This window comes from Muntiacus reevesi, chromosome 2 (genome assembly GCF_963930625.1).
Source record: "Muntiacus reevesi chromosome 2, mMunRee1.1, whole genome shotgun sequence".
Classification (NCBI taxonomy): Eukaryota; Metazoa; Chordata; class Mammalia; order Artiodactyla; family Cervidae; genus Muntiacus; species Muntiacus reevesi.
The window spans coordinates 68,875,017-68,894,460 of NC_089250.1; the positions used below are offsets into that span (position 1 = coordinate 68,875,017).

The 19,444-nt window shown below is 46.0% G+C and overlaps 1 protein-coding gene across 1 annotated transcript in view; it reads right to left on the reverse strand.

Annotated features, from left to right (window-relative positions):
* Positions 1 to 19,444, reverse strand: part of PTPRT (protein tyrosine phosphatase receptor type T) — a 1,090,723-nt gene that overhangs the window by 70,341 nt on the left and 1,000,938 nt on the right. Inside the window, exon 17 of the mRNA XM_065919188.1 lies at positions 14,798 to 14,985. Coding sequence (XP_065775260.1) covers positions 14,798 to 14,985 — 188 coding nt within the window. The remainder of the gene's footprint in view (positions 1 to 14,797; positions 14,986 to 19,444) is intronic.

Here is a 19,444-nt window from a genome sequence, read left to right on the forward strand (position 1 = left end):
TGACCAGGGAATGGTGGCAGTCATTAGGAGCTAATCACACTCTTTTGAAACCAAAATTGCCACCTCATTATATTCACCCATTATCAATCTCCACTTTCCTTTTCTCACTCACTTCTGAGAGTGTTGAGCTCTATTTTTACACTTTTCCCTGAGCGTGGAAATGCTTCCAACTCCTCTAGTGTTGCTTTTCTCAGGCGGTCAGGTTTTTTCAGTCCTAAAAGGTACATTTGGGGATGCCTGCCTCTCTGGAGGTCTGAGCTGTAGCAAGCATTGAATCCTTGGAAGGACCTTTGGAGAATGTTACTGCTTCACTGCACAGATCAGCACAGTGATCCGGAAACAGGAAATGACTGACCCAAGAATACGTATCAAGTGAGCTCATCTTCCCTTTAACCCTTCTTCTTTCCTTTCTTTCCTGGTGACAGTCTGAGTGCTAGGACTGTGCTAGGTCCTAATAACAGCAATGGACACGGCAGGTGAGATCTCATGGGCTTCCTGTCCTAGTTGTGTGAAGGTGCCAACAATAAACGAGACAATTCTTATCTATGATAAGTGCTACAAAAGCCGCAAACAAAGTCCTGGGACAGACAGTGACTCAGGATGAGGGGCCAAGTTAGGCTGGCTGAACTGTGCAGAACTCTTTGGAAAAGTGACATTTGAGAAGGGACAGCGCAGCCCCTGACTTCCGGGAGCTGGCCTGGCGCTCCCAGCCGGACCTTGGTGCTTTCCTGCTGAACGTAATTTCTCTGGATGCTAACAACAGACAAGACAACCCTGAGACCCAGGCGGAGCAGGGCAAACACATGACCACTCTGCAGCCATGCTGAGTGCTCAGTCCTGTCCGACTCTTTCTGACCTCATGGATTGTGGCCCAACAGGCTCCTCTCTCCACGGAATTCTCCAGGCAAGAATACTGGAGTGGGTAGCCATTCCCTTCTCCAGGGGATCTTCCTGACTCGGGGATTGAACCAAGGTCTTCAGTACTACAGGTGGATTCGTCACCATCTCAGCTACCAAGGAAGCCTATTCTAACATAAACAAACAAAGGCAGGAATGCTGTCCAAGCCCAAACCCACCCCAATTTGGCTCTTATGAGTGACTGCTGCTCCTTGTGCCAAGTTCAGCTTTAGCCTTGAGCTTGTGCCCCTTCTAACAAGATTTACCAAGGTACCCAATTCTACCACTTCCTGATGGTGTCCAATAGAACAAAGCCCCACATCGCCTAACACAGCCCATGTCCTAAAAGTCCTTTCTGACATCCTCTTCCTGAGATGTCCCACAGTTCCTAAATCTAGATCGTTCAACTCCATGAGGTCTCACAGCTGAGCTGAAAAATAGATGATAAGCAGAAGCCAGCCATGACAAGAGCTGGGGGAAGAATGTTACAGAATGACAGTGGATACAGTGGTCCTGAGATTGACTGAGGTTGGTGTGTTCTGGAACTTTAAGGGAGGCTCTCCAGAGTTGAGGGAATGTAAGTGACATATCATGCGGATGGTGTGGTGCTCAGCTGAGGTCTTGTGGACCACGGCCAAAGATATGAGATATTCTAAGTCAACGGGGATGCTTTGGACATTTTTTTTTTTTTTTAATAGGGAGGCTAACCAGTACCAGCATCATGACAAGTGGCTAAGAGAACTTGTCTCTTGAACCCTTCTTCATCCTTCTTGACAGGTTTCATAGACTGCAGGATAAGATTATCACCTGTTACCTGTCCCAGATCAATTCTTCTTTTGGTTGCATTCCACCCACCTGCCCACCATCCCTCCCAGTCATGGAGCTGAGGTTCCCTGGAGTCAGCAGGAGCTTGGATTCCCTGACCACACATCTCAGGCTTCTTCTGCCCCACTCCGCTGAATCATAGCACTCTGCAAGCTAACATGGTCTCCCCCATTCACACTTCAATTTCCTGTTAGAACCGAGAATTGGCTCCCATGTTGTTCCATTTCTTTCACCTGTTCATCCACTAACCTTAGCAGATTCTGTTACAGCTATGATGCCCTCCTTACTCCCTTCAGCTTGGCGGTATCCCTGGAGACAATTGGATATGATATGCCCTGGGGTGCAGCAAAACCAGGCCCAGGCTCTGCTGACCAGGTGGTCCCTGGCTGACACTCCAGGGCACAGCTGAGGGCTTGCTTCCTCCAGGATGAGCCCACCCTGCCAGGATTTCCCCGGGCAGGAGATCCCGTGACTCTCCCCGTGATTCCACTCTCCTGGTGCAGGGAAGACCCTGGACAGTCTTCACCAAGGAGGAGCCATCTTACCTGGGTCTTTCATTCATGTAGAGTGTCAAAAAAAATCTCTTGCCATGCATATGAGACAGGGAAAGGCAGAGCTTTGCAAAAGGCAGACAGACTAGAGTGTCTGGATATTTTTACTGCCAATCATTTCACCACTCAAAGTCTCAATGAACTTTTCTGACAATTAAGTCAATAACGAAACCTTCAGTGTAGCGGGTGAGGGGAGGACTTGATTACACAGGGGCGGCACGGGAATCTTTTGCTGATGGAACTCTTCTGTATCCTGAGTGTTTGCGTGTTCATGCATTTGTTTAAACTCATAGAACTGTACACACTGCATCCCCCCAATAAATATTGCAGCATGTATTAATAAATTAAAAAAAATACACCCATGGAGTTTTACGATGGTTACTGATGACCAGGGATGGTGCTTACAGGCACCTGGCACATGACAGGTGTTCAGACTCTTCTGCCCCAAGGATAAGCTATCAAGCCTCCCGGGCTCACTCCCAGAATTCATTCTCCTGCTTCCTACTGAGCAGAAACATACAGTTTATTGTCACCAGATCAAAGACAGGGGGCTCCCTGAACATCCCTCCTGGTTTGCCTCAGACGAAAGGGGTTTCCAGGATGTAGGACTTTTGTTTAAAACCGGGACCACCCTGAGGTCATGTGCACGCTGCTATATTGAAAATGGAAAACCAATGAGGATCTATTGTACAGTGCATGGAACTCCGCTCAGTGTTATGTGGCGGCCTGGATGGGAGGGGAATTTGGGGGAGAATGGATACATACATGCATATGGATGGCTGAGTCCCTTTACGTAAGTTCACTTGCAACTATCACAACAGTGCTAATCGGCTATACCCCAACACAAAATAAAAGTTTGGGAAAAAATAAATAAAAGTAAAAATTTAAAAAGACAGGGACCATCCTGAACAAGCTGGGACAAGCTGGTCATCCTAGGTAAAGGCAAGACACATTCAGGGAGTGAGGAGGAGTTTCATGGGTCACTGGAAGCCTATGGTCTGGTCTCAACTGTGGTCCAAGAGTTTGATAAATGCCCATGTTTACTGAAGACCATGGTTAGCTGACGGATGGCAAGAGCCATCATGGATGGTTGTGCAGGCTGCACATAACTCAAGAGCATCACACCTAAGTGAACACCATGCATCTGGTAGGTATGAGAGATTTCTGCACATATTATGAACATTTTCTGGAAGGTGATAAAGTCAAGTATCTTGAGGCAGGTGTGTTTTTTGCTATTTCACTCTAAGGTGCTCTTTGAGCTAGCAGTGGCCCTGGCAGAGGCCATGCTTTCAACAAATGCCTCCTTCTCTGCTGAATAGAGCACATCTCAGAGATTATAAATGTGGACAGAGAAGGCAGGGGAGGATGGCTAATGACGGCTGCTCAGAGTGGCATTAGGAGAGCAAACACTACTGTGTGCTGTGTCACTGAGTAGATGGTAATTTATGAGTTCGGCAGGAGATGCTGAGTTGAAAATCAGATGGCAGCAAGATGGGGATATTTGTCTGTGACAGAAGCTTGGAACAAGCAGAAGAGTTGAGCGTGTGTCTGCATAGAGAGTCACAGAGCTCTCTTTAAAAGGCCCCATTAAAAGTGACACAATTTCCTTTAAATGACAAATTTTAGGTCAGTGGTTCCCACACTTTGGTAGGGACCCAGATAGTCTAGAGAGTTTGGTAGAAAGCAGAGGCCTGCAGCCTGTCCTGCATCAATGAACCAGTATCTCAAAGTTCTTTACTAACTCCAGGTGGTTCTGACACATAGCACAGTTTAAGAACCACTGTTTTAGGGGCATCCCTGGAGGCTTGGTCATAAAGAATCTGCCTGCCAATGCAGGAGACATGCGTTTGATCCCTGGTCTGGGAAGATCCCATATGCCGTAGAGCAACTAAGCCTGTGTACCACAACTACCGAGCCTGTGCTCTAGAACCTGGGAACCAAAACAACTGAAGCCCAGGTGCCCTAGAGCATGGGTTCTGCAGCAAGAGGAGCCACAGCAGTAAGAAGCCTGTGCACGACAATGAAGAGGAGCCCCTGCTCTCTACAACTAGAGCAAAGCCCACGTGGCAAGGAAGACCCAGCAAAGTCACACACAAAAATAAATAAAATCATACATATAAATAAAAAAGAACCACTGCTTTGGGCAGGAAGGTAGATGGAAACAGCGAATTCCTGGGGAAGACTGACCCTAAAGACACTCTACACACCTACAGAGATAGCCTGTGGATATAAGGGTCTTTCTGTGTCTTCTCTCTTTAAGAAATACTGCCTTTTAAGTTTCTGGATGGAACTATTATTTTTTTTGGCTGTGCTGGTCTGTTGCTGCATGCTGGGCACCTCTAGCTGACGTGAGTGGGGCCTACTCTCTACTTGTGGTGTTCAGTTCAGTTCAGTTGCACAGTCGTGTCCATTCTTTGCGACCCCATGAACCGCAGCATGCCAGGCCTCCCTGACCATCGCCAACTCCCGGAGTTTACTCAAACTCATGTCCGTTGAGTCGGTGATGCCATCCAGCCATCTCGGGCTTCTCCTGTGGCTGAGCATGGGGTCGAGGTTGTGCCAGCAGCTGCCGCTCTCGGGCTCCAGAGTGCGGGCTCGGCAGCTGCAGTACACGGGGTTAGCTGTCTCGTGGCACGTGGAATCTTGTTGGGTCAGGAATGGAGCCTGTGTCCCCTACATTGGCAGGCAGATTCTTAACCACTGGGCCACCAGGGAAGTCCTGCATGGAACTATTCTTATTCATAAATTGGTTTCACCAGTACTTTCCAAATCAATTACATTAATATTTGGTATTGCTAAAATGGCAACCCACTCCAGTACTCTTGCCTGGAAAATCCCATAGACGGAGGAGCCTGGTAGGCTACAGTCCATGTGGGTGCAAAGAGTCGGACACGACTGAGTGACTTCACTTTCTCTGACTTTTCATACTATTTTCCAGATGCTTCAGAGAAGAGAAAAGAGCAAGATGCTGGCCTTACCTCCAAGAGGCCTATAGTATGCTGGGAAAGCTCATACTAGGATACCTCTATTCCTCCCATCCCCGAGTCTGTGATCTGGGAGACCCCTGCATCCCATTCCAGGCTATAGCCTGTTGGCCCTGTCCACACATTTTCTCCATCTTCACACGTGAGCTTCTGAGAGGGTGTCTCTGGGTCAACAGCTTGCCCCTAAACTTGAGGTCAGCTAGAATTAAGGGGTGGACTGGCAAAGGCCATGTTAGTTAATTTTTTTTTTTTTTGGTTAATTCTCTTCAGGAAAACCATGAAAATTTCCTGTTTATTTCCCTAACTAGTTTCATTTTGAGTTTTCTCATTTCCTAGACAGGCATCTTTCTTTCCCATGTAAGAGGTGACTTGCAATATTTCAATTCCTTTATGTTTCTGAGCCCCTAAATGTGTGGTCTGCTCCATCATGCATGCTTTTCCTCAACCCAGCCTTCCACTTTTCTTCAACTAAGTGTCTCATCTTTTAGAAAATTTCTGATTGTTCTTGAAGTAATAACTGACCAAAAGCAAAACTAAACAGCAAAACCTGCTTTCAGCCTGGACTGCCCTTTCTCAAAGTGTGTTAACCAGGGTTCTTTTATATAATTACAATAGTATGGCAAGACTTTAGAGCTTCCTCTAAAGTAGGGTCTTTACTGTTTTTATCTTTCTAACTATCCCCAGCACTCTACTCAGGGTAAGGTACTCAGTAGGTACTCAATAAATGTTTCTGGCCAAATGAAGCATAAGCATGTATCATCAGGCTTCAGGAGTCCATGATATACAATCAAATGTTTCACAGATGAAACGTGGACCCAGAGATGGAAGAGTCTCACTCCAGTCTACCCGTGATGTCAGGGGCAAATTGAGAACCAGGTCTTGATTCTCAGTTGAGATAGTTTTCTACAGTAGCACCTCAAAATTGCTCCTTTGATTGGGGCAGGTTCCAGTTAAATAGAAAATATCTATTTGCTATGTTGTAAACAGAATACCAAGCGGAAAAATAAAAATAAGCTCAAAGGAAAAGTTTCAGTTAATAGTCTCTTGAACATGAGCACTTTCTTAATAGGAAAAACTTCCAAGTGTGAAACCACAGGGTTCAAACTTCCAAGTCTGAAACCACATGATGTGTTTGGGACACCTCTGGAAATGGCCCAATTTCTCCTTATTTTAATCCATGGAACATGGACTGAAATAAGCAGGTGGAATCAGGTCTTTCTATTTTGGTCATTATGAATTTCCAGAGCGGAGAGCAAGCATGGTATTCCCTTTCATGATTTGGGCTTCTGCCACTAATTCCCCATGTCCTTACCCAAGAATCACTCATTTGCAAATTGAAGAGCTGGACCAGAACCCAGAGGTTACCTACAGTGGGATATTTTGTGACTCTCTTACCAAGTGAAGGGAAAAAAAAGAAAAAGTTGTAGGAGCAGAAGGTCAGCTCTGTCTCTGCTTGGGTGGCTCTGAGCAGAGCAGAGGGCACCTGGGGGTGATTTGAAGCATCCATCCCCATGGTTATACTCCATCAAAGCTGCCCGCCCAACACCACCTACAGATGACTAACAAAGATGGCAACACTGGCCACTGGCCTCACCCCACACAAGCCACGCACACGGCGTGTCTGCCCAGAGCTGGAAGATGAGCAAGTGTTTGCTCTTCATTAGGCTGTATCATATGCCTCACAGCTGTTCCTTGTTGCCTTAAATAGTCTTAATGGAGCTGTAATAACCAGATACCTTCTGGTTTCCCTACTGGGCTTGTTCTATTCATTATGACGACAGGCTGCCTGGCTTGGACTGGGATTAACACGCTTGTCTTCCTTCTCTCCATCACAAAGTCACCTCATCTTCTTTCCCCAAACGTGATATTCAGCTGACCCTGATGGTGGCTGGGGTTCTAGGACTCACAGACAAGCCTAACTCTCCAGCCAACATCTGTTAACATTTGATGGCATGCTTAGGGTTTCTGTTTTGTAACTGGGGGAAGCTGGGGGAATTTGGACTGGGGGTGATAGGAAGGGGAGGAAGGAAGACTCTGAGATCCAAGATCATGTGCAGAAGCCCCTTGACTTTAATGTGGTGGTGTTCCAATAACAGGGTAGATTTGAGGGGTCAGCACACGCTTCCATAGGCAGTGGACGTCACCAGCAGTCTTTACCGCAGGGGAGGGGAGGGGTCTGTGGGCACCAGCAAGCCAAGTGCTGGGGACTCCGTGGGTCTCCTGAGACCAGTGACTCTATCTTGAAAGTACATCAGAGTCATCTGGAGAGCTGAGAAATATTGATCCCTGGATCCCACTTTCAGAGATTCTGATGTAATTGGTCTGAAAGACGGCCTGGGTATTGGTGTTCTTAAAACTTCCCTGGGTAATTCTAACATGCAGTCAACATTGGAAGCTTCTAAGACTCAGATCTGTACGGGAAATGCAGTTAATTTGCCTTAGGCCTCCTTGAGTACTTAGGAACACAAGGCCCCCCAGTCAGTCATGGTAGCTAAGGCTTGAGACATAACTAGCAGGGTGGGAGCTCCAGAGAGTGAAGTCTAGTGGAGATACAGGTAGGATGGAGGAACCACCTGACCTGGACAACTGGTTCCTACTGAGGCTCCCAACTCTGCATGGACAGAGCACTCTTAGGATCCCTTTGACCAAAGTCTTCACTCTCATTACATAAATATGAAGAGGGAGGCCCGGAGAGGAGGCGTGACTGGCCCAAGGTCACCCAGATACTTAATCAAAGAGACAGGACTTGAACCTAGGCATTCTGACTCTCAGTTCAGGACCGTTCATGCATTATTTCAAGTCACTGAACTTAAAATATATATTCAAGTTTACATGCTCAAGAGAACAAGATGATTTTATGGCTCTATATGAAAGAATGTGTGTGGGCTTATCTGGGCTCAGGGCCCAGTCTCCTGGTTCAGGCAACTTCATATTTTCCTTGAATTACTGTTCCAGCCGCCCACCTGTCTCTGGTTTCCCTGCTCTGGTCTACGACAAAGAGTTGCATCTAAAATGTGAATCCAGCTTAAAAAATCCTGCTTTTTTCAGTAGCTCCCCATTATTCCTGGAGTAAAATCCAAACTCCTCATCCTGACAAGACCCCCTTGCCCCAACCCCATGCCTGCTTAACAATTTCAGCCCCATCTCCTTCTATGCTCCCTCCTATTTCTCCAGCTTTGACTTAGACTTCGTGTCTTCCAGAAAGCCACTGGCCATCCAACCTCAGGCTAGGCTCAATTCATCCCACCTCCACGGGTTCTGATAGCACTCCGTTTAGTTCAGTTCAGTCACTCAGTCATGTCCGACTCTTTGTGAGGTTACTCAAACTCACATCCTTTGAGGTGGTGATGCCATCCAACTATCTCATCCTCTGTCGTCCCCTTCTCCTCCTGCCTTCAATCTTTCCCAGCATCAGGGTCTTTTCAGTGAGTCAGTTCTTCACATCAGGTGGCCAAAGTATTGGAGCTGTAGCTTTAGCATCAGTCCTTTCAATGAATATTCAGGACTGATTTGCTTTAGGATTGACTGGTTGGATCTCCTTGCAGTCTAAGGGACTCTCAACAGTCTTCTCCAACACCATAGTTCAAAAGCATCAATTCTTTGGTGCCCAGCTTTGTTTACGGTCTAATACTCACATCCATACATGACCACTGGAAAAGCCATAGCCTTGACTAGACAGACCTTTGTCAGTAAAAAAAATGTCTCTGCTTTTTAATATGTTGTCTAGGCTTGTCACAGCTTTTCTTCCAAGGAGCAAGCATCTTTTAATTTCATGGCTGCAGTCATCATCTGTAGTGATCTTGGAGCCCAAGAAAATAAAGTCTGTCACTGTGTTCATTGTTTCCCCATCTATTTTCCATAAAGTGATGGGGCTGGACAGCGCTCTGAGGATGCCTCTATTGTGACATTTTGCCAAATAGTGAACTAGTCAGTTTATATGCCCATCTCTAAGAATAAGCTCTATGAACTCAGTTGGTAAAGAATCCACCTGCAATGCAGGAGACCCTGGTTTGATTCCTGGTCAAAAAGATCTGCTGGAGAAAGGATAGGCTACCCACTCCAGTATTCTTGGGTTTCCCTTGTGGCTTAGCTGGTAAAAAATCTGCCTGCAGTGCAGGAGACCTGGGTTTGATCCCTGGGTTGAGAAGATTCCTTAGCAAAGGGAAAAGTTACCCACTCCAGTATTCTGGCCTGGAGAATTCCACGGATTGTATAGTCTATGGGGTTGCAAAGAGTCGGACATGACTGAATGACTTTCACTCTTCCCATAAGGCAAGGACTCTATCTTGTCTCCTCAGTTCTCAGAGACCAATACAATGCCTGGTCTAGGAAAAGTGCTTTAACATCTTACAGTTGAAATTCTGTGAGACTGAGTCCTTGGTCCTCATCTTTGTCTAGACTCACTGACTTTAAACAGTCACATATCATCTCTATGTCAATGATTCCCCAGACTGTCTCCAAAGCCCAGGTTTCTTTCCCAAATTCCTGTCTCATACATCCAGCTACCTACTTTCCATCTCCACTAGGATATCTATTGGACAGCTTAGTTCAGAAAGGAACTCCCCATTCCTTCCTTCTCCTCACTGTTCCACCTGCAGGTTCCCATCTCCACTGGTGGCAACTCCATCCTTCCAGGGTCTCAGATAACAACCCTGGAATCACCCTTGACTCCTCTGTTTCTCTCAGTCTCCATGTATGATGTGTGAGGATTCTGTTGGCTCTTAAAATACATTCATAGTCCAACAACTTCTCACCACCCCTGCTGCCACATTCCATGTGAGTCAGCACCATCTCTCCACTGAGCTACCGCATGGCCTCTCCACTGGCTTCCCTACTTTTACACTTTCTTTCCTTTGTTTCCATTCTTCAAATAGTAACTAGAATCAGTCTTTCAAATTAATGTCAAGAAATAATCACCTGTCTTCTGGAAGCACTGCAGTGGCTCTGTAGCCCATTCAGAGTAAAAACCTAAAGTCCTTATAATGGCGCTATATGGTCAGGCCCCCTTTATTTTTCCAACTATACCTTCTATTGCTTTTCCTCCAGGTTCAACTATAGGGCCTTATATAAGGCACTATATGATCAGGCCCCCTTTATTTTTCCAACTATACCTTCTATTGCTTTTCTTCCATGTTCACTCTACTCACTCCATGACCTCCTTGTACATGCCAGATACATTACTCCCTTGATCTGGACTCTTTTCCTCCAGATATTTTTCACAAAGTCTCTGCCAACATCTCATAATTAAAGACGGCCCTTTCAGTCTGTTTAGTATTGGAACCCCCTTCACTTCATGTTCCTGAAATACACCCTCTCCCTTCCCTGTACTTTTTGATTTCCCATGGTACTTACTTGTGGAAGATTGTATGAGCCATAGATCAGAGTTTCCAACTGCTCCTGTTTTGTATTCTCTTTTAGAATCTTGCTGCCCCTCCTTTCATCAAGAGATGGAGTCTAGGGACTTCCTTGGTGGCTAAGTGTCCAGTGGCTCAGATTCTGCGCTCCCAATGCAGGCAGCCTGGGTTTGACCCCTGGTCAGGGAACCAAGATCCCACGTGCTGCAAACTAAGAGCTCATATGCTGCAACTAGAAGACCCCACATGCTGCAAAGAAAACTGAAGACCCCATGTGCCGCAACAAAGACTTGGTACAACCAAATATATAATAATAAAATACATTTAAAAAAAAGAGAAGGATGGAGTCTAATTCCCCTTCCGTAGAATATAGGCAGTTATTGTTTGCTTATAACCAATATAAAGTGGTAGGAGTGTTCTCTGTGGTGTCCAAGTGCAGGTCACAAGGGGTGATGCACTTGCCACTTTGTTAGCTAGCAGGCTCACCAATGGAGCCCTGCACCACTACGGAAGAAGTTCAAGGATCGTGAGGCAACCATGTTGTGAAGAAGCCAGGCTACCTGAAGAGGCTTAGTATAGGTGTTCCAGCTGGCTATCCCAGCTGAGATCCAGATGACAGACTACATCACTTGGTAGCCATGTGAGTGAAGACACTTCTGTATCACTTCATCCCTAAGCCATAGAAACTTCCAAGTCAAGGCTTCAGACATCATGGTGTAGAGACAGACTACCCCTGCTGTATTCTGTCCAAATTCCTGATCCACTGAATCAATGCACATGATAAATTGGTTGTTTTATGTCACTAAGATTTGGGGTAGTTTGTAACACAGTATTTATCACTGTCTACCATACTATATTATTGACTAACATATTACAGTAAGTAAGTTACTGTAAACTGACTTCCTTATTTTTAAGTCTACTGTTTATTTTGAGGTTCCTCTGCTAGAACACAAGTTTCACAAGGACAAGGATCTTTGTCTATTTTTGTTCTCTGGTGTATCCCAAATATCTAGAACAGTCCTTGGGAATAGTAAATACTTAGTAAATATTTAATGAACAAATTTGTGAGTGACTGAAAAACTTAACTGAATTTTATAAGACACAGCTTGCTACAGCTGAGAGGTCCCTTATATGTCAACTTGTCAAACCCACTCATTTGCATGAAAAAACTGAGCAGGGTAGGGGAGTGACAGGCCACAGACAGAGCACATGTGTGTAGGTTTGAGAGGAGGCCTGAAGACCCGGGAATCTTCTGTCTACAACAGGAAATGGTCTTCAAGTGGATTTGTGATTCTTTGCTCAGTCTGTAGCTTCCAGACATCACAGGAGCCTTGATGATCAAAACAACATCCAGCTACAGTCTCCGTTAGTGGAAAGACTCCTATTAAGTAATGTTTTCCAATTAATCTCCAGTTAATCAGGAAATACTGTTAACTAGAAGCTAAGCATTCAAGTTAACTGATTAATGTAATCTGAACTGATTGAGGGCAAGTCTAGCCTACTTAATGCTATTTCTGGTTGAAGTCCAAATGATGGAACAACATGTATTGTTTTCTCTTTCACTATAAAAGCAGTTAATTTCCATGCTAGAAAGTTTGGAAACTATAAAAAAGAACACACACACAAAGGAATGTTAAAAAAGAAAAAAAATGTCAACCCAGATCCCACCACACAGGGATGGATGCTTTTAAAAGTGACATCATTCTGGCTGGCAATGCACCAAAATTGGCAAATGTATTTGTATTTCTGTTTTCAAATTTTAGATTGCAAGTTCTTAGAACAGTGTTTCTCAGGCTTTGACTACTTTGACCCCTTTCGGATAAGTCACACAGATTGATCCCTTAATGCTCTTTGAAAATTTAAAACAAATTAAATGTTATGACTGATGACTTATTCAACCTTTATGATACTGACCATATCTTTATAAACAACACACCCTCTCCTGACATTCGCTCAGCAGACAGATCTACACAAGTGAGTGTAAGCACATACATGTGTCCCCCTCCCCTCATCACACATACTTTAAGGGCTTGGGATTGAGGCAGGAGATAGATGGGCCCCAGGCTGAGCAGCTCCAAACAGTCTCCCCTGACACTTCAGAACAAGAGATAACAACAGAGCCCTGCTTGAATAAAAGATAAGCTGATCACATTTTTTCTCATTCTTGTGATCAAGGAGATATCCCAGACCACATGTGAGCAGAAAAGATCCTCAGAGGTCAAAGGAAGGGGTGGGGGGGTGCCAGCCCATAATATGTCCTGCCAACCTCCCAGAAACACTCACACTAGAAAATTCATCTTGGCTGAAAGATGTGCATGCACATTGGAGAGGGCCCTGAGTCAGACCAAATATGCACATGAGCAAGATGACTGGCTGAGGGGATCTGGAAAATTGCCCCCATATAAGAGAGCTAAGCCACTCCTATTGGGTGAAAATCACTCTGAGTCCACCTGTGGATTCTTCCACATGTATATCACTTCTAATAAACGCTTTACCTGCTTCACAATCTTTGTCTCTTCGCTGAACTTTTTTTTTCAAAGCAGACAAGGACCGAGGTCCTGCTTCCAGCTGCTGAGCTTCTCAGCCCCCTGAGACCAAGATCATTCAAGCAACCTCCTAGGAAATAAGGCCCAGGGAGGCGAGGTGATGAGACTATCTCCTGCGATTCTTATCCCAATATCCTCCCAAAATTTATAGTTTGGATATGTGAAAAATGCTATTTTACTTAGACCATATTTGAAATTAACTGCTAGTTCTCCTGAGCTGGTAATTACTTACATTCATTGACATAAACGTTTTTGTTCTCATAAATGTGTCAAACGTTCCCCTTGCTACTGTGCTTTACACTCTCATAAAGTCTTAGGACCAGACAGGCCCTTAGTAATCACCGTATCCAAACTCTTCATTTAACTAATAAAGACTTTTAAAAGTCAGACTGCAAAGCTGAGAGGCCACACAGTTTGTTGCATTGAGGTCTGGACCCCTCCCCCATGGTTTGGCACAATTTCATGACCTCACACAGCTTCTGAAATACTGCTGTGTAAGCGCTTTCTCAGAATACAGTCTGAGAGTTAAACTTAGTCCTCGGTATCGAGAATTCCAAATGTGTAGCATCTGAGTCAACGCATTTTCACTGCACACACTGAACTGAACCTAGCATATTTGGGCCACATGCTGCATGTGAAGGCAAGAAAAACACCACCACCACAAGAAAACCCAGTGCAAATAACTCAGAGCCTGGCACACAGTAAGTGCTCAAAAGATATTCTGGGAAAGGAGGAGGAGAGGGAGAGAGAAGAGAAGAGAAGAATGAGATGCTCTTTCCAAAGCTGCTTGCAGCTGCATTCTGACTGGCACAGGAAGGGTGCAAAATTCCTCCAGGGGAGTGAGGTGCTCTTTAGGGCAAGAAAACATCTTAATGAGTTCCTCCTTTTTTCATTCTACTTTTTGTTTGCAAAAGGTGAGGCCTAATGGGCAAGGAGTGAAACAAAGGGAGTGAGATAAAGAAAGCGAAATTGTTCTGCATAAAAAAAAGTAAACGGAGTATGGGAGTCCTCTTTTGGCTGCTAGGAAAAAAGGAGGAGGAAAAGAAGGAAAATTTGAGGACACTGAAAAGAACTTTGGGGAAGGAAGTGGACAGAGACCTGTCAGGAGGCCAGAACCTCAGAAGGACTTGTACTTCTTGTACTTCAGGTGCTTCTTGTACGGCAATCTTTCTGTGATTTCCAAAACCTCAGTAACAACTGCTATCACACGTCCCTGGCAATAGAGACAGGCTGGGGAGCAAGGTAAGGGATGTCCAATGGATGTGGAGAGGTACAGAGAAAGGGGGGATGGCGGTCACCAGATGAGGTATTGACTGGGGCGGGTGCTGAAAACACAACAGAAGCATGACCATGAGGCAACAGGTGACCAGGAGCAAGCAGGCCTCCTAGAAATCACTGGAAGGCAGGGGACACCTGCTGGTTTTTCTTCAATGTGTAGGATGGGGGCTCAAGTCATTCTCTCTTCCTACTGAAGGAAGATGTGACTCCAGCAGCAGATCTGGGTGGGGACTGAGACCGTGTATTTCTGACAAGCTCCCGGGTGCTGCTGATGCTGCTGGCCCATACTTTGAGTAGCAAGACTGTAGCGTCCATGAGGCTTCTGCGCCCACCAGAAAGTTTCCTGCGGGGTGATCTCTTACCTCATACTCCTCCTTGAACCCGTAGCCCTGGCCCCTCTTCATCTGGGTGATGTGCTGGAGCAGGTCAGCCACCCGGATGGCGGGCTGGAACTGGTCCCGGGGATAGCTCATCTCCACGGGGTCGCAGGCTCGGTAGGGGTGAGTCTGGATCGTGAGGGTGGGCTGCGCCAGCTCCCCGCGGCTGCCATCTGCTTCAAAGAGAAGGAGGCAGAACAGGCCATCACCTATAGGAGCTTTGTCCTCTGTCCTCTGTCCCTCCGCCGGCTTGACATGGGGAGGACTGAGGGAAGCAACTCAGGACTACTGATCAGGGAATTTCAGAAAGATCAGAGATGCGTGGTTTCCCTGGCCTGGCTGTAGTGGCGGGTTTAAAAACTAAACAGCAGACAGACACAATAACTGGCAGTCTGTTTCTATTTCAAGGGTGCATCTTTACAGAGTAAATCCAAGCTCCCAGGTTGGCTGTCAGCTCTGTCCGTCCTCCAGGCTTGCCAGGGTGGTCGTGGCCAATCCAGGCCAATCCCAGAAGCAGTGAGAAGCAGGGCAAGCTGGATACGGGGGGCACCCTCCTGCAGCCAGCCTGGAATGTCTTGGTGGTCCCTGGAGAACAGAGCCATGTGTCTGCTTCTGGTCCATTTGACTGTATCCTTGTGACCTGGTTTCTCTACTAGTTTGTTTCCTTCAGGTTGTACTCTGGGAGGAATTGGAGCCAGTCTTTGGATCCACAGTAAAAAGCAGGGACCCTCACCCTCTCAGCTGCTCTCTCCAGCTCTGGCATCTGCAGTGTGATCATTTTCTGCCTACTGTCTGATTTCCCCAGCACGTAACAGTCTTAACCCAGAAGTGATGCTGTGCCTACCTCGCAGGTAGGAAGGCGTGAACCTCCTCCTTCAGCTACTTCTCCCAGGTCTGGGCCGTATACCTGATCTCCTTCATCACCTCTCCTTGGTATAAGATCTACAATCTTCCCTGTTAACAATCTTTAGACACATTGAATTGAGTTCACTGCCCCATATTAGTTGGGCCACCCTCAAAACTGATGCCTGTTGAGGGTGGAATTTGAATGCCTCTGCTCCCCTTGTACCAGTAAAACTACTTTCTTACCCTCTGAACTCCCTGCCAGTCACACACTGTCAATGTTCTAGGGCCAGTGCATCTCATCCAGAACCATTCAGGCTTGGTCTCTCTTCCCAGTCGTGGACACTCTATGCCCTAGACCATGGTGTTTGTGGTGCGCATAAGATGAGGACTGCCAGATTTAATGTGTCTCACCCAGATGTTTTCAGACACTGCAAGGCACCAAGGCAGACCCCATGAGGGCTATGCCATACTCATTTCCTGGGAGGTTAAGCATGCATTTCCTCATTTTCTGCAACTTTTCTTAACAGAACCCATGCATCTTTCAGTTTGTCTCTATGTCACAATAATCCATCTAACACTGATTCTGTAAAAGTGAACTTCCCTCCTATATGTTGGCATGAGCAAAGCTGTTCCTATTAAGGAAATGATTGCTGACAGAAAGATCTAGAACTTACAAGTTTATGCACCAGGAAGAAGGGCCTAGATATAAGCACATGATGTAAGAAGGTGAGATGTACGCACATGTTTCCTGGCAAGCACGAGGAAAATACAACTTATTTTTCTCCTCGGATGTGAGGTCATAGGTAACACATCTGCACTGGCACTGCTTCAACACAGAGCTGGCAAATGTGGGCACTGTTTCCCTCCTCCATCACACCCTTGTGATCGGGAGTTAAGATTTACTGAGACTTCACCCTGTGCCAGGGATTCTGGCAGGCACTGGAAATGCTCAGAAGACAGGTTTCACCCTTGACAGTCTAGTACAGTGGTCCCCAACCTTTTTGGCATGAGGGACTAGTTTTGTGGGAGACAATTTTCCCACGGATCCAGGGTAGAGGATGGTTTTGGGCTGATTCAACTGCGTTGCATTCATTCTCTCTGGCTGATCTGACAGGAGGTGGAGCTCAGGTGGTAATGTGAGCGATGGGGAGTGGCTATAAACAGAGATGAAGCTTCATTCACTTGGCTGCTCACTCCTGCTATGTAGCTGGGTTCCTAACAGGCCATGACCTGGTAGCAGTCTGTGGCCCAGGAGTTTGGAACCCTCTAAGGTGGACAGACAAGGACACCCACTGGAAGCACAAGAAGAGAAGTGGGAAAAGCCAAGCACATCTATGTAACAGCAAGGGGGCTGTGATGGAGTGGAGGCGGAGGGTGGAGAGGTGATGGGGGCAAAGTTGTAAGACATGGAGTGAGGTAGGCCTAGAGAGGTGTGAATGTCTACGAACCTTCAAGCCTCTAGAAAGGATTTTAAGAAGATGCCTTCTCTTTAAAGACACATTATGTCTTATAACTCAATGATAAAGAAACAGGTTGCCAAGGCAGGAGACATAAGAGATGTGGGTTCAATACCTGGGTTGGGAAGATCCCTTGGATCAGGGCCTGGCAACCCACTCCAATATTCTTGCCTGGAGAATCCCATGGACAGAGGAGCCTGGCGGGCTATAGCCTATAGAGTTGCAAAGAGTCAGACATGATGGAAGTGACTCAGTACGTATGACTTGTAGGTGTCCCAGCTGCCATGGATATGTGGCATCCTTCTGGTGAATATCACCCATGGGGCTGGAGAAAAAAGGAACACTTGGGTTTGCTTATCCAGATGCTGTACTTCATGGTTTTCCAGGACAGGATGAACCAGAGTCAGTGCCTAGAGCCCTGGGAGTGTCTCCCACCTAAGCCACCATCATATACGGGGACAGATATCTTCAGAGACCCATGGGCCTGGGTGGCCTGGGAGACCAGCTATCTAGCAGAGATAGACTTCTTAGGATCAAGCACCTGATGATTTTTGTGAGATGCCAAGTGTTTCCAAAGCCAAATAGCTACCAATATGGATGTTTTCCTCTAAACACATTGCTAGACAGACTGTAAACTCGATGTCAGCAAAACCAACACTAGAATGGAAAATAAACGTGTCTGAAATTTAGCAACTTGTATCATTGTAACATTTGTAATAATGTCAGCGCTGGTGCTAATGATGCTGTGAAGACTCGGAACCAAGGGATTTTCAAGGTTTATTAATTCAACTAGTTGGACTCCCTTTTCCAATGTATCTTACTTCACCTATTCCCTTATTAACCTCTGATAATGCAGAAGTGATGCCTTTTATCACACCCCATTTCACCAGACGCACTATACTTAATTTTCCATCATTAGGTTTAATGAAAACCCAATTTCACAACTCACTTCTCTCAGAAACCTACAAGTAATGCTACGTTTTTATCAGCCCCAATTAAAAAGCGTTATGATGTTCCTATTCGAGAGGGAGCCTTAAAACTAATGTGCGATTCTGTTACTAATTCAACAAGGGCGCTGGAATCCACATGCTGCTCATAAAATGTAACTCGAACCAGCTGGCCCAGGGAGAGAACAGTTTTCATTTTTCTCCTCATCAGACCCTTGATTTTCATACCATTTCAAATTCTCATTTATGGGTCTTGCATGTTTATTTATCACATCATAATATTTTGGATTTCTTTTGTACTTTTTTCTATAGCTGTTGTCTAGGGCTTGAATTCCCTCCCCAGCCCCCACCACTGCAACGAATCCCTCCACTGCCTGTGAGGCACTTGCGGGGCCAGCAGAGGGGTTATGGTGATGTGTGTGAGATGCCGGTTACCACGCTCCCTCTGATTTCCTCTTTCCTGTCTCTCTACCAGTCATTCTTCCTTGGGAACCTGGCTTTGACCTTCTCTTTCTTTTTCATTCTCCTGCTACCAGTCATTACTTAATTTTTCTGGGCTCCAAAATCACTGCAGATGGTGTCTGCAGCCATGAAATTAAAAGACGCTTACTCCTTGGAAGGAAAGTTATGACCAACCTAGACAGCATATTAAGAAGCAGAGACATTACTTTGCCAACAAAGGTCTGTCTAGTCAAGGCTATGGTTTTTCCAGTGGTCATGTATGGACGTGAGAGTTGGACTATAAAGAAAGGTGAGTGCCAAAGAATTCATGCTTTTGAACTGTGATGTTGGAGAAGATGCTTGAAAGTCCCTTGGTTGCGAGGAGATCTAACCAGTCCATCCTAAAGGAGATCAGTCCTGGGTGTTCTTTGGAAGGACTGATGCTGAAGCTGAAACTCCAATACTTTGGCCACCTGATGCGAAGAGTTGACTCACTGGAAAAGACCCTGATGCTGGGAAAGATTGAAGACGGGAGGAGAAGGGGCAACAGAGGCTGAGATGGTTGGATGGCATCACCAACTCGATGGACATGGGTTTGGGTGGACTCCGGGAATTGGTGATGGACAGGGAGGCCTGGCGTGCTGCGGTTCATGGGGTCGCAAAGAGTTGGACACGACTGAGCGACTGAACTGAACTGAACCAGTCATTACAGATCTTCTATTAATGTCAGCCACATATTTCTAATCACTTGCTAGGAATAGCCACTCCAACCAGCTAACAAATCTGAACTGAGGACCTACACTGTACAAAGCACAGTGTGAGATACACGTACAGACAGGAGGATGGAGGAAAGTGTGTTCAGAGGAAGGACACGCTCTCCTGCCACTTGTAGGAGAGAAGGGGCATGAACACTTGACAAAAGTGAGACAGGATGGGCTCTG